Source organism: Falco peregrinus, chromosome 3 (assembly GCF_023634155.1).
Source record: "Falco peregrinus isolate bFalPer1 chromosome 3, bFalPer1.pri, whole genome shotgun sequence".
Taxonomy (NCBI): Eukaryota; Metazoa; Chordata; class Aves; order Falconiformes; family Falconidae; genus Falco; species Falco peregrinus.
Genome location: NC_073723.1, coordinates 22,372,892 through 22,388,740, shown reverse-complemented (window position 1 = coordinate 22,388,740; position 15,849 = coordinate 22,372,892). Strand labels below are relative to the sequence as shown.

The 15,849-nt window shown below is 38.7% G+C and overlaps 1 protein-coding gene across 5 annotated transcripts in view; it reads right to left on the bottom strand.

Moving 5' to 3' along the window:
- TRPS1 (transcriptional repressor GATA binding 1) overlaps positions 1-15,849 on the bottom strand; it is a 219,935-nt gene that overhangs the window by 150,004 nt on the left and 54,082 nt on the right. For 4 of the 5 annotated variants that reach the window (XM_055799862.1, XM_055799861.1, XM_055799863.1 and 1 more), the window contains 2 exons: positions 13,065-14,194; positions 4,614-5,217 (listed from right to left, as the gene is read on the bottom strand). In XM_055799862.1, coding sequence (XP_055655837.1) covers positions 4,614-5,217; positions 13,065-14,194 — 1,734 coding nt within the window. The remainder of the gene's footprint in view (positions 1-4,613; positions 5,218-13,064; positions 14,195-15,849) is intronic. The other variant, XM_055799865.1, reaches the window with a different exon arrangement.

Sequence of the window (15,849 nt, the reverse complement as noted above, 5' to 3'; positions counted from 1 at the left end):
GGGAGAGGGGAAATAACTTTTCCTGATTTCCTGTCTCCCTCAAATTTAAAGCCATATAACCAGCTCTAGACATAACCCTGTATGAAATATCAGAAGTGTAAATATCACAGACAAAAAGAAAATAACTCTTCTTAAAGTAAATGGAAACTTCCTTGAAATGCTGTGATTTCCTGTAGTGTGTAAACGGTCTGACCATTATGGTGCAAAATAATCTCAATTTAATAGAAGAGCTGCTTGTATCCTTTGCCCCATATAAAAGGCTCATAGCAAAGGTTAACGTAACGTCAGTTAGATACGTAATGTTACAGCTTGCAATCTGCCTTTGATAAAAAGCACCAGTACCTTTGCAATAATTTGACAGTACACAAATCCCCCCATTACATAAATTAAGATTAACACACAGGCATCATCCTCCTGTTGCCTTCAGGTCTATGCAGCACCATGGGACACACCGATCCATGCTATTCTGCATCTGCATCATCGGCTAAACTGCCATGCAAGGCAGCAGGGTTTACCAGGACTTTTAGGTGGGCTAACTAAGGCTGTGTATAGGTTTGAAGGCTCAGGCTGCAGTTCACAATTTTGTAGAAAACTTTGTTCTGCAGTGTCCACACATACCAAAACAGGACACTTCATTTAAAATCAGTTTAGCAAAAAGTTCCTGTTGTCCAAGATCTGCATTGTCAAAGCATTAAACAATCTGCCTGGCCTGTAGTCCTCTGGCTGCCAATTTGCTACCCAAAAAAAAGGAACATTTTTGCATCTCAATAGACCTTCCAGTATCAACAAATCTTTAAACTATAAAATCAGCCACTCTAAGGAAGAGCTGAAATAATGTCTACATTGTACCACGCTGAGGTACATTTTTTGTAATTCCCATTTGCATAACATACCAATATGCTGTAAGTACAGCTGCTGGAAACATTTTAATAAGAAAAATAAATTAAAGCTACTCACAGAAGTGTACCAAGCCCCTGAGAAAGATTCTATTACATACACACAGCTTGGAAGTGCTCTCGGGGAAAAAGGTGCATCCACTGCCTATGTGCGTTTGCACACATGCGGAGTTCAAGCTATTGCCACTGCACCATCCCCAGTTCCCAAAAGTCACAAACGATTCAGTCTTTTAGCTGCTAAAAAGGAAAGAAATCCTACCCCAATGACTCCCACGAATAATCTACTGTAGTGCAGAGTCTGGGGAGGGAACACGTCCATCATGCATGGAAGGAATGCAAGAAAGCAGCATATAAACGGCTTACACAACATGCAAAGCTGAAAACCACTCCAAGTGATTTCAAAAAGTTTGTAATTATCCTGTAGGCATTAAGGATCTCTATGGGCAATTTTCAACCCTGCCCCAGCTGATGTGTATCATCTATGATATTTTATTACAATGCTAATTGCCTCTAAACTCACTATCTAGAAAACTCACTTGCAATATTATCCTCTATCTATATGAAAAAACGTGAAAAACATGATCTCCCCTTTCCCTTCCCCCCATCATGAGAGAACTGAAAAATGAAAAGCACATGGTATTACTGCTACTGTCAAATCATCACAAATCATTTGTAATAGGCAGAACCACTTTATAAATACTGAAATATATATTCAGTCCATTTCTCACGGTGTTTATTCACTGAGTTATCCTAAATTTTTGGCTTCCTCTCTGTCAGACTTTGGGGGGAAAAAAAAGAAGGTGTCCAAAGTGATTTTATTATAAGTTTTGTTTCCTAGTCATCAGTCGTCCACCTGGGATACAATACATTGCATGAGCGTTCATTATAAGATACCAGAAGTATGTACTGATTTATTTCTTTGCTTTTAGAAAGGCCCAACTTTTAGCACAACATTAGCTATTTCTACTAGTTGTTTCACATTAGAAAAATTAATTTCTCTAAAAGTGGATAATTATGAGAGATCTGCTTAACAATACAGAATATATTTTTTTTATTTCAGAGGATTACAAAAATCAGCTCTTTCGAGAATGGAAGGGAAGTTAGTTTCTGAACAATTTCTAATTCTGTTTGGGCCAAGTGAGCTTCCAGGCATACATATAAAATATATGTATGTCAGGTAACACCCGACACTAAGCTCCCACTGGTCAAGCTGACCATCACTTTGTCTTCTAATTTCCTGGCTCAAGTACTGCATCCCATAACTCTGTCTACAGAAAACTAAATGAAGAGCAAAACAAAGGAGTTAGGTTTCTATGATCTTTTCCACAGATCCAGGGTAACAGGGAATTAATATCACTCATGAAATCATACTCCTTCATCTTCCACCATCTCCTGCCCTTCAGATCACCCCTTACCTTCAAGAAGTTTGAAATCTCGCTATTTTCCTCTATCCATCAATAGTGATGAAATATATATATGATTAGGGACTCTGTTCAGCAGGTGAAGGAAGCTAACTTCCTTCCCTTTTTTTTTTTTTTTTAAATATTCAAACTGACAAAGGCAACTTGTCCAATTTTCAAAGAAGAAAAGTGTAAATTAAAGTATTATAACTCAGGCAAAGACCCAGACAAACAAGTCCTTGGCACAGCAGAGTTCAAAGACCAAGGCAGCTGAAGGTGTTCACAAAAGTAATTCCTCTTTGAAGGTGTTGGTATGGTCTCACTGGTCAGTATAGACCTAATCCGCTAATAAATCCTTTTACAAACCTTGTAAAAGAAAAGTTGGGTTGCACATTTTAAAATACAAGGAAATAATTTATATATATTATTAACACAGAAAAACAAGACGTTTCTTTTTGCCTCCCAGAAAACCATGGAAATTACAGGTAGTTCATATTTCTGAATATCCAGAAATTATCAAAATATATCCAAAGTGATAAAAATATTAATTTGAAAAAAAAAATAGTGCTTTTCTATAAAGACTTTAAAAAAGTGTCTGAACTTATTTTAAAAAAGGGCATAAGAAGCAGCCAGTGTACAGTGTCCCCTTCTATATTAACCAATAGCTAAAACTGATAATATAATGTCCTTATTTTACTGCTTACTAATATTTTAGGCTCCAGCTACCCATTTAGACCTTACAGAGTTGATTCTGCATACTGCCATGTCCCTTTGCAGATTTTTGTTTAGTTGGCTTTTTTCATTCTTTAGTAGTCAAAACAAGAAATGAAAATTATTCGTATTCTGATAACCCACAATATAAATGGCTCCTCTGGCCAATACGTTTTTGCATTGCTAAGAACTAATACAATAACTGAAGTGGTATGTAATTAGCATCATATGTAGAGCATGAATTCCATTGCTAGTCAGATATATATGTATGTATAGTTATAAATATTTCCAAATGGAGGAGAGAATTATAATCCTGCCATTCACAGTAAGGACACACCCAGGTTTGCAACAGGGAACCTGTCATATCGTAACTGCTTCTCATACACTTAAAATCTGTCAACAATAACTGTTCACGATCTCTAAGGTACAAAACACTGTGGTCCCCCTAAATTGCATGCAGGTTTTAAGTGACAGACACATTATTTTATAATTAGAATAACTGCAGTATTTTTAAGACCACTGACTTCATTTAAGAAGAGCTTGTAAGACTTAACATATGTATACAGATACACCTATGTATAATCTTAGCAGACCACGGAATAAAACATTTATCTTGCCTTTTGTCTTCTGACATGTTGTGCACTCTTACAGTCATGGATATTATGGTTTTAAATATTATTGTAAAACACAATAAATAAAAATAGCTGATCATCATGTCCATTCTAGTGAGGTTTGTTTGCAGACCAAACACTCCTGTGGCAAGTTTCTAGAAGTTCAGATAGAGAGCAGCCCCTGCAAACACACAGTGATGACTCCAGGAGAAAAGCACTTATTTGTCTCCCTGTTCAGCTCCCCATAATTTGAGAGCTTTTCTAACCTCAGATTCTTCTACAGTGGGAAAAGCACACCTTGACGGAAGGGCCAGTTCCTTATATATAGGTCCTTTTGTTCAAAAAAAAAGACAGAATGGGAATTATTTAGTGTGAAAAATACTCTCCTTTTCTTATCACCCAAGATTCTTCCTTTTTTTCTTTTGCTTTCAAGGCAACTAGACAAGTGTCAAAATTTATGTATAATTATGTTGCTTTAAAAACAAAAAGAGGTTATTTTTTATTCATATTTAGCTCAGGTTTCATATTCTTAGATATTTAATAATGTGAAATCTTGCTTAAGTGTGAACTGTCACACCACCACAAAATTTAAGAGGTGATTAGTTGTTTTAGTGTAACAGATGTGCAGCCTTCTGGGGTTCTAAACCTTCCTTCTTCAAATGCAACATCAACCTGCACACTAGGAATGATTAAACAAAATTCAATCAGATCTAAATAGCAAAAGCAGAAGCACTTGATTACTAATACTACATTAATATATACATTGTTTTATGCAAACATTTTGGAACATTTACCTGCCTGTTTAGCTCTACAGGTTTGAGTCTTTCAGTCTTTCCTGGATTTTTTATTTTTTTATCTATGCATGAAAAAAACCCCAACCACATCACTCTGGAACTGAAGAAATTCTTTGCATGCCTAATTAAACGTAACATACATGTAATCATAAAAAGCGAGGGGGGTGGGGGTGGGGGTGGGGAAGAGAGAGAGCTTCCTACCCGTAATAAGGACTGGGATTCATCCTTTGCCTTGCTGTCCCCGGATGAAGGGTAGGGCTGGGTGAGCTGCCCGGTCTTCTCCGCCACTCCAGCTGGCACGCCCTGCAGGAAGCCCTTGCTCTCCACCGCCAAGCCGTAAATGGGCCGCGCAAGATGAGCAGCTTCTACATTTGGACTATCCCGTAAAGGCTTTGGCTGCTCTTGGCCAACGGACACTGGGGTCAATAAGCCTAGACTGGTCTGTGTGTAAGACGGGCTCCCCCTCAAAATGTCTGTTCCTCTCCAGGACACGTTGCGAAGATCATCACTGGGACTGTCAGTCCAACCTTTCTCCTTGAGCACTTCCTTATCTTCTATCTTTTCCCTCTTTACTATGCTGTCAGATACAGGCTCCCCCATTTTGGGGTCTGGATTAATCAGACTGTAGACCTTAAGGTCAATTTTTGGCTCCTCCTTGATAGACGAAACACCATGACTGTCCTCCCCATTGGCTGTAGTGATGTCCATCTCCTGACAGTGCACGGTGTTGAAGTGCTCTAGTAGTGACTGAGTGTCAACAGCCGTGAAGCTGCACTGACGGCATTTGTAGCAGTTGTGTACTCTCCTGGAAGAAAACGAGAAGTGTATTAAGGTGAGAGTCTCCCCTTGGCCTTCCCCTCTCACAGTGGTTTTACCTATGAAGATGACGAAAATATATTTAACTTACAGTATGATTCCCTCTAAATAAAGCAAGTAGGTTTACATCGGTGTCTTATACAATATGGAAAAACCCTGCTGTCTTTTCCCCCCATGCCTTGGAACAGACTCCTGTCATTCATTCACATCCCACCATGCTTTTCCAAACTTCATACAATTTTCACGGTCATTTTGTGTTTCTTCCTCTTCAGTTTGCTGCAACACATTTTCACTTTCTATTGCAGTAGAAACACTGAAGTAACTTTTTTTTTCAAACAAAATCAAATTGTTAGAAGAGGATAGATTTTTTTGTAAAAAAAACCACCACCAAACAACAAAACCCAACCACTTCGTATAACACTGTTGTATGCCAGAAAGTTAAAAAGTTTAAACTAATTTCTTTGCTTTCCACCAATTTCATAGACTTTTGGTTGACAACAATGACTTTGAGCGGAGCTCTGGTTGACTTACAGCTAAGAATATACCAAGGACAGAAGGTTGTACACAACAGATATTACTTATTTGTTCTCTGTGGATATTTCAACATAACTTTAAAAGATGCTGCTCTAAAGAAAAAGCAAAATAGCTGGCTATGTCACTACAAATTGCATTTTCCCGTTGAATACAGAAACGCTTGAGTATGAGCTGTGGAGCAGTGTGGAATAACGCACCTTCCTGTTTTTATTCTAAAAGCCTATATAAAGTACTGCATTACTAAATTATGTAAAGCATATGTTGCTACATGAGAACAACATGTTACCCATTTACTGTATCTACCATAGGAACAGAACACTGTTTATGAGCTCTATAATGCCATTATGAATAATTGTTTATAGCACAGGAGCGGTCAGAGCTTTCCATAAGGCTCTGGGCCCCGCTGCGCCCAGCATCGTACCAACGCAAAGTAAAATACCGTCCCTGCCCTTCATCAAAATGTACATAACTCTGTGAAAGCTTCTCCCTACAGACACACTCACACATCCACACCCCAGGCATTCAGAGTCACAACAGCATCTTTAGCCAAGCTAAAAAACGAGCTTTTCACTATCCACACAGGACAAAACTTGTATGAGAAATCTGTTACTGCCCTGACAACTCCAATTGTTAGAATTAATTCTTTTGAGGCCAAATCTTAGTCTCAGTGAAGTTGATGGCAAAACTCCCATTGACTTCAGTAAGAGCAGGATTTGGCTCTTGGTGCATCTGTAGAACTGGAATGATACACAAAATGTCCCTTTTAGAGTATGATAGTTTAGAAGGGACAACTTGCCAAACTTATTAAACCTCCTTGTCTTCCTTCTTTCCTTTTGCTGGAAAAACAAACCATATGTTATTTACATTGTCTGATTTTCTTGCAGTTGTGTCAGCGTGCAGACATGAGTACGCATTGAGATTCAAGCTTTTTAGCCCTTGTGCAATATCAGTTTTCTTTTTGTCATTTTCCGTATTTGTATGCATTTTAAGGGACTAGATGGGCTCGTTCAGTTATGCAAAAAATAAAGTCAGCTATTCTCCACATAGCCTTATGGCAACAAAATCTACTTGTGGGAGAGCAAGCTGTGGGTTAAAATCCTGTTCTGGCTGTGTTCCTTTTTCTTCATTCTACAATTGTGTTTTATTAAAATCAGCTTGTCTCTCAATGCGACACTAATATATTCTCTCTTGCAACTTAATTCTTTTCTAAACTGAGCTTAATTCTCTTCTGAACCAAAAAAAAAAAAAAGAGAGAGTGCTATCTGATCAAACCCTTTTTATAAATACAAAAAGCCAAGTTCTAAAGAGGGTCAGCCCTGTAAAGGTGGGATACCAACAGGGAAGTCCAAGTTAGACAGGGGCTAGTTATCTTAAAAGCCAAGTTAAACAAGACACCATTTGGGGCTAATGGCTCAACCGAATACACTCCCCATGTGAAAGTTTATCAATCCTTTGGGAGGCTACTTAGCCCTAAGTGTCTCTTGTTTAACTTGGCTTTTTCAATAGCTAACCCCTTTTCCTAACTTGGCTCTCATCTACAGATATCACACCTCCAAACAGCTGATCTTTTTCTGCCTAACTTCTCTTTTCTTTTTTTTTTTTTCCCCACACACTGGCTAAATGTTTTTGATCAGGACCAATATACACCACAGGAGAGGTACCACACTTCTGAGGCCACAAATAAATGCTAAATATTAGATGCAGTTGCAAGTACACTGTTGAAGCACAGCTGAAATCACCTTTCTTACATTAAAGGTTTGTTCATTTAAATTACTTATAATTGATTCAAAGAGAGTCATACAAGCATTCCTTCATGCTCCTGTAAGACTATGATAGGCACTATGATGTGGAAAGGACAAGGACTGATTTAGGTAGATAGTAACCCAACAAGCTTTTATTTTCATGACATACACTTTTCCACTATGCATTAGAAAGTAATCTGCCATCGACATTATAAATTTTCACACTTCGCGTGGGTTTGTCCTGTTTATTATTCTATCCCCAAGCTCTGAAAAGTAAGCTAAAGTTTGGAACTGTCCACTGTAAGTCTTAGTCTCAAATAATAACTATCATCAGCTATTACAGAACTTTTGAAAGTTGGGAACTTATTCTTTCCGAGAACAAGGAATAAAAAGAAAAAGTTTTCATCTCTGTTTTTACCACACCCTGATAGAAATCAACAAAACAAGTCGGCAATGTTTGATTTCTTTTTGTGCTAGAATTTAAACCTACCCATGTTTCTAAAGGCCCAAGCTACACCTATATTTGTGCACAAAGCTCCTAAAAGTTAAGCAACAAAATTTTTAAAATTCCGACTTGCAAAGTACATGATAAGCACTTGTGTGCATTACCTGAAAGTTACAGCTAAACCATGGTTATACCGTCTGAAACCCTGAATTCAACAGGTGCAATACAGTGCATTGGTATATGGCCGATCAAAGGAGAGATGTATGTATGAGAGTTCTCAGTATGGAAGAAAGAAATATAAGTGAAGAAGAAAACAGCATTCTCTCTTTTTTGATCTTGTACACCACTCAAGCAAACTAACAGCAGGTTGAGGCCATAAACAGGCATTATCTTCCATGTGGCATTGGGATGGCAGTGTCATCCCATCCACTGATATCACTTAGCATTATTATTTTCATTACAAAATAAATGAAAGACCTGATTATTCATGGACACTACAACATTTATGGCCCGATCCCAAGATGAAATGTCAAGGAACTCAGGCCAAACCTTTGCTGCACTGTTACATTCTGACAACTTGACAAAACCCTATCATTTTTTAGTTGTACCGAATCGTACTTGAATTAGGTACTATAAGATACAAAGATTTTCCCTTGCAAAATTTTGAAGTTGGAGAGATTAGATGGGTTTTTTGGATGGATTTAATGTTCTTTACTTGAGCTTTCTAATGGGCTGCAATACTCCTGACACTAGCCAGTTGTTAATTAAATCTTGTTGACATACTTCTAACTAGTCTGAAGTATTACAAAACGCCACACTCTAAAAAACAAGTAATTTACTTTTTTTTTTTTAAATTACCTGAAGACAGTCCTAGGCTTTAGGGCATAGAAAATATTCTGGATGAAAGTATGGTTGTCGTAACACTTCCATATATTTTTGCCCATTTTGAATCTCACTATGAATATAATAATTACTAGTATTTCTCATGAAGAAACAGTTCTAAGAAAGTTTTCTTTTGGGACGGGTGCTGCATTCAGGCTTGTGGGAAGCAGAAAATATTCAGAAGGAAAGACAGCGAGCAAAGTAAGAAAACTCAGCGGAGGGTCAGAAAGGAGAGAACAGGCAGAGCAGACAGCAAGGCTGAGATGAAAGGAGAGCAAAACCCACTGGCAAGAGCAAAGAAGTTTGGAGCAGTGAATTAAGGTGTCAGGAGGATGGAAAAGGTCCTCACAGATGCTGCTATTGTTCAGGGAGTGAAGGCTCCCACTGCCGAAAACTGGGAGCTGGTGGGCCTCAATTTACACTTTTGCCCTCGGTTGGCTTCTCTGGGGAGTGTCCCAAAGGCTCCACATTTCCATAATCTGCTCATCTAAGACGCTGCTCAGGCTTCTGCTGCCTGACAGTGAGAGTGGGCAGCTCTGACACCCCCCGTGCCCCCAGTGCAAGCCCCGAGTACCCCTTTGCCATTTACCCTGCTATTCCATATATCTTTAGAGTTAAGGAATTATTTAATTTGAGATTAACTCGTAATTAATTTCAAAAGAGAGCCCTACATAACTGCTCTCACCCACATTTTCAAACAATGTTTATTAGACAAATGGTTCTACATCATTGCCAAAGCATATATTTCATTTGAGTCTATTTTTTTATATTTTGCAGTTAATAAATCACCATCCCATTTTTTTAAAAAACAAAGTTTAGCACATATTTCAGCAGAGCATTTTTAATTACTACTAGCACTGATCAAACACTTTCTGTCAGTCTTTTTTGACAAATAAGGATTTACATGAAAAATTCTAGTTTTTGCAAAAATAAGAAAACGCATTGTCTTCTCACATCTTTTGGCAAAATTAGAAAAAAAAAACACAACCACAATTCTGCAAGAAGCGTCTTTCATTCTTAAGAAAAAAAACTAAGACTAAGTGACTCGACACGCAAAATTTCCCTAAATACTCAGTATGATTTTTATCTAAATTACAAGTGTTGGCACCTTTTAGTTCATCAGAATACTAGACAGTTTTTGAGGAAAAACTAAGCTTTGCAATGAACATGAAAAGTACCTGATTCCTCAGCGGTATAATGGAAAATGAGTAGTACCAGAATTAGTAGAAAATGGAGGCCAATAAACCTTCTGGGGATTCAGTTGAGTAAGCACATTTTAGTGAGGTTTAAATACAAGTAAACTCAAGTGCAATGTGATTCATTAACTTCAAATTTAACTGAACAGCTCTCAAATAATCATGTCAAGAAATACTGAATGAGCGTTAAGTGTAAGTACACATTTCAATAGATAGAAAGCTTGGAAAGAACTACTTTTGCAAATTCTAATACTATTGCAAACACATGACTGCAAAGAAATAATACTGGGAGATAGAAATTTTTTTAGCTAGCAGACAGAGTGAAATTGTAGACCTAGAGTCAAAAGGAAACAAGCTTAAAAAGAAAATACATTAAGCATGCTGTTGGGGCATCTGACTCAAAAATGAAAATAATAAAAAATGCAGACAAAAAATACCTGAACCAAAATATATGAATAGCATCTAAAGCCAGCTCTGATACTCATAGATTATCAAGAGTAAACTTAAACATGTGAACAGCAGAACACTTTCTGCCACTACCATTAATGCTTGGTATTATGTTTACCATTAGAATCTGTTCAGCTCCTTATATCAATGAACAAGTTTTAGATATATGTACATGTATAGCATTTTAAATGCATCAGGAATACATAACGTGTCATAACAATTCTGTCAAGATAAACTCTGATGCAGACCCAGAGAAGGCCAGCTAGGGTGTGAGCTGAATCAATATCAGCACGTTTCTGTGTGTCACATAACTCCCTAACACTACTATTTTATAGATTGTCTACTTTTTAAAATCTGAACTGCTCTGTATCTTTAGTTAATAAAATACAAAAAGGGAAAGAAAATACATATCCAATATATGCAAAACTTCTATTAAAAAAAGTGTCTGATGATAATAATAATAATAATAATAATAATAGAAGTTATAATGCCTCAAAAGTCTCTCTTTGCATTTGTTACAGTTTGGTAGAGTGAAAAGTAGGTTATGCATAGAAAAGCAATAAAACCTGCTGGTGTTTGCCATCACAGAGCACCTACCACAAACTAAACTTAACTGCTGTGATTTCAAAGAAGGTGCACAGTGGGGGAAAACAGCAGCAGTACACATAGAAAAGAAACAAAACTCAAATTAAAAAGCGGGGAGGGCAGGGGAGAGGGCAAGAAGTTGGCAGTTGTAAGGATGTTGTACTTCGCTTTAATTACACATCATCCTCAGAGTACTCCATAACGTCTTAGACTGGAGGCTTAAGAAAATACATTGTTCGACTGTCTTGAAAAGAATAGCCTAATTTTAGACAAACAAGTCGAGATTTGAACGCTTAAGTGTATCTCTTGATTTTCCAAAGTGCAGTTCCCGGTGACAACTGCCAGAGCCGCAGGGTGCTGAGCCCTCCAAAGGAGAAACTACTGCTACCCCATCTCAGACTTAGCACTTAATTTTGAAAGTCATGGCTTCTCCTTTCCTTGGGAAAAAGGATTTTAAATAGGCGTGCTTGTTAAAACTTAAATTACCAGCTGCAGCAAAATAAAAGTGTTTTTTTTTTCAGTCAAGGAGCCATTTCAATCTTCCAGTTATTTAACCACTAAAAAAAGATCATGCCATGCCCCAGCGGCGGACAAAGTGCTGCCTATGGAGTTCTACAGCATGGCTCAAAGCTGCTATAATAATGCTTGGAACTTAGATACCACTTTTCATCTTCAAAGCAGTTTACAAACATTAACTAATTAATCCACACAACATCCCTCAGGCCCACTTGGCTCAAAAATGGGGCACTACATGCTGGGACCTGAATCCTCCGTGGGCCCTAGCTCCAAATTAAAGATGAGCAATCTGCTGCTTTTTTTTTTTCTTTTTTTCCTTTTTTTTTTTTTTAAATAGACTCCTGATACATTGCCAATGCAGCCCTCTGTTGGGCAACATTTGGATGCCCCCAGCTTTAATCTCTATTAAAGTATCATGCCCCAGTCTGCCTTTGTTAATTTTGGATGTCTTGGAATCTATTAAACGTGGCACGGTTTCTTGCGCTTTTAACAAAGCTTTAGCTTTGAAAATGCATCTTCTTTTGTCTTCATTCTAGCTGGCTTCCATGCAAAGATCTTTTAGATGAGATAGATACTGAGTTTTCCGTTGTTGTTGACGCATTAGCCTTAACTATTAACATATTCCGCATGATTTTCTAATATTTAACATCGCTTTTGCAGCGGCACATAACTGTTGCTCTTTACAAAGCCTAAGAGCCAGCTCCTCCTCCGATGTAAACTGGACTGCCAGTTTACAACAGCCCAGGAACTGACCCAAGAAGTTTAGCAGGGAGTTGGCTGCCACTGTGACATTGTGTCAGACTGAGTCAGGAGACTGGCTGCATCCACCTCCAAATAGGAACATTAACATTTAAAATAAATAGAACGACACTGTAAACCAGCAACACGAAAATAAGCATCTGCAAAAGGATCTTGGGGGATGACATCAACAGACAAAAGAGTGTCTGCTCCCAGTGTGAAACCAACACCAAAACGGCAGTGGAATGCTCTTAAACTAATTATTATGTTGCTGGACTTAGGAGTGGAAAATACTACAAAAAGGTAGTACATTGAAGCACTGTTACGGAGCATGAAAGGATTCACAGTCTATCTTGGAAAGTAAAGCCGTTTGTGTTCCCCTACTGAATGAAGATGCCAGCTTTCTGGTAAGAAGCCTAAACTAAAATAGTACTGAAAAGATTCTGGGCGGAAAATAGCTGACCAGACCTCAAATATGCTGGAACTTCAGCATCTGTACACAAATCCGAATCTCCCTCTTCTTTGCACAGGTTTAAATGTATAATTAAATCCACCAACTTAGCTGGTGGTTTTCCAAAACAAAGTGGATGTTGGATTGGACCCTGGCTGTAAAGATTTATATCCATACACGTTCGTATTTTGATTTCCAGTTTCCTTAAATGTTAGGGGAACGGTGACATTTAATTAAGGAACTAAGGGAGGGCCTGTTTGTTTGGGTTCCTATCATTAAACATGCGAAAATTCACCATACCTGTAGTGTCGGGAAATCTCTTCTTCCACCTGGGTGGTAAAGTCACATTTGGTGCATGAGTGTTCTTTGTTCTCCTTGAGTGTCAGCGGCCCCTCTGCCCCTGGCAGGGCATTTGTTTCGGGTTTGACATCAGACGCTTGCGCTTCGTGTGCGTTCTCATAGTGGAGCAGGAGAACATCCACGTCGGGAGTGGAGAATGAGCACTGATGGCACTGGTGTTTGACTCTAGAGCTTCCTGTCACCCCTGGAGACAGGTGCAAAAGCAAGAGAGCACAGTGGGAACAATTACTTTTTCTGCAAGCAAATGGATAAGTAATTTCTCCAAGGTGCTTTTCTGGGCTGCAGAGGCCTCGGGGACAGAACTGACAGTGCTTAATGGTACATTTATGAATGTTGTGTAGCTGCTGATAGTGACGGAGAAGTGGGCCCACCACTATTACATCTGGGCCATGGCTCTTTGAGTACCTAAAGTCACAGAACTGACAGTTGTAGCTTGTCACCATGCTGTCCTCTGCTCCTTTGCTAGTCAAGTCTTTCTTTTTTGCCACACTCGAACCCTTTTCTGTCTTTGTCACTAATTCCCCATCTGCATTTTTGGCTAGATCATTCTGGTTAATGACAGATCCCCTAGAAAGCTTATCATTCAGATCTGGGTGAAGGCCTCCTGCCTGGCTTCCCCCATGCTGTTTGCTGTAATGTTCTAATAGTTTCAATGAGCTGGACGATTCACAGCTGAAACTGCAAAATTTACACCAGTAGTAACTGGTTGTATCGGTACCATTTTGTCTAGAGGAATCTATTGGCTTGATGGGCACCGAATATCCAACTGGTGTATCATCTCCCGCTTTTACAGTGATTCTGTCTTGCCACTTCCCCAAGTCTCCAGAATCACATGGTCGAAGAGTAGGACTGGATTTATTGGAGTTTTTCTCTGAAGTTTTACCAGAATCAGAGGAGGGAAGGGCTGCTTTCATTTTGTTTGGGTGAGTCTGTAAGAAGTGTTGCTCTAGTTCAGTGGAGGAGTTGCCCATGTAGGTGAAATTGCAGAATTTGCAGCGGAAGTACTTGGTGTTGCCTTGGCAATCTGGAGTTTTCCGCCCAATTCCAATAAAGGTTCCACCTAAAGTAACCTGTGAATAAAGAATAATGTCATTTTAGCTCCATTGTAGATTTATTCAAATAGCAAGGGGCAGGGGGTGGGGGGGTGGGGGTGGGCTGGAGGGTGGGAAGAGAGAGAAATAGAGAGCAATTAATTCACAAGCCTCTTTCATTAAACATCACCACCATTTTCACTTTGTACTAACCTAGTGAAGATATCATACGTACACCCTCATGTATTTAGCATTTGTTACTGAAGATTTTTTAATGTTTCACATAGCTGAATATATATCCCATATAAATAATAAATAATTTTTGGGGGAAACTGAGGCACACATACACGACATGATCTTAACTGAGCATTCTCCAATAGGACTATTCCTTCCTTCACTAAATTACTAAATCACATCACTGATAGAAGATCCAATGATCAATTCCCATATCCCTGAACCTTTTAACAGGAGACTTTGCTGGAAGTTTATACCAGGTGTGGAACAAAAGAACACGACCTCAGTCTATTTCTTTCAACAAACACTTATATGTTTTATTCATATTCATGCTTAATGGTCCAAGAGAACTGCTTTCTAAATATGAGCAAACAAAAACTAAATTTGAAATAACAAATTCAGTGTGCTAGGTTGGAGTATGACCAATTCTTATAAAGACCACTCCTACAGGAGTATCCTGTATCCACCAGGACGCCTTTTAACACAGCCATAGTGGCTGATGTCTGAAACGAAAGGCAGTTTTCTCAAAGATTAGTCAGTGCAGACATTCTCCAAGGAAATGTTCTCTTCCTGTCATGCACAGAGCTCAATTTAGTAAAGAAGGATGGAAAAACTACAGTAGAAAAATGGCATGTGGCAAAGGAACCTACCACACCCAAGCCCATGACATCACTAATTAAAAAGAAAGAAAAAAAAAAGAAAAAAAAAAAGAAGGTAGGTCTACTTAACTGTTCTCATGATCTCCGAGCAAAATGGTCTGCAGGAAGGAAACAAGGCTTCCAGGATTGCAGTTATTAAACCCTGTGTTCTCATAGCAGGCAGGCCTGCCCTTCCCAGGAGTGCACCACACCTGCCCCTGACATCAGGGAGAGATTTGCTGCTCCCATACAACTAGTTTGAAGGCCAAAGAAAGAACCTCCTGACAAAAATGTCACCATTGCTCTACTTCTTTTCCTGAATCGTAAATAGTGTACAGCACCCAGAAGATAACTCCCCTTTACATCCAAAATCCACAGACATTTGCTCCTTTGCCATCATGCATCTACACCACTACATCAAGGACATGGGTGGAAGCCTCCCTGTGCCATGGTCTCAGTTTTTACCCCCAAGAGATGCCTTAGAGGGAACATAAAATTTTCACACAGGGTTTCAGTTCCATTCTCCCAACCAGTAACTGTATCACTGCATTTCTGCAGGATTCAGTTCTAATGCATTAGGCAAATGGTGTAATTATTTTTCTTCTCCTCCTCAACAGCTGTGCCACAAAGAAAACGTGTGATCACTGCTCATTCAGTATCACACCATACGGAAAGACTCAGACATACAGAGAGCATGAAATGTAAACATTTTTAAATGCATATAATATAAATGCCTTTTAGCCATTTAGCTCAGAGAATGAGATGCTATCCTTTGTATCCCATCAGAACCGAACATGTATAGTGAGTCAATGAGTTGCTAAA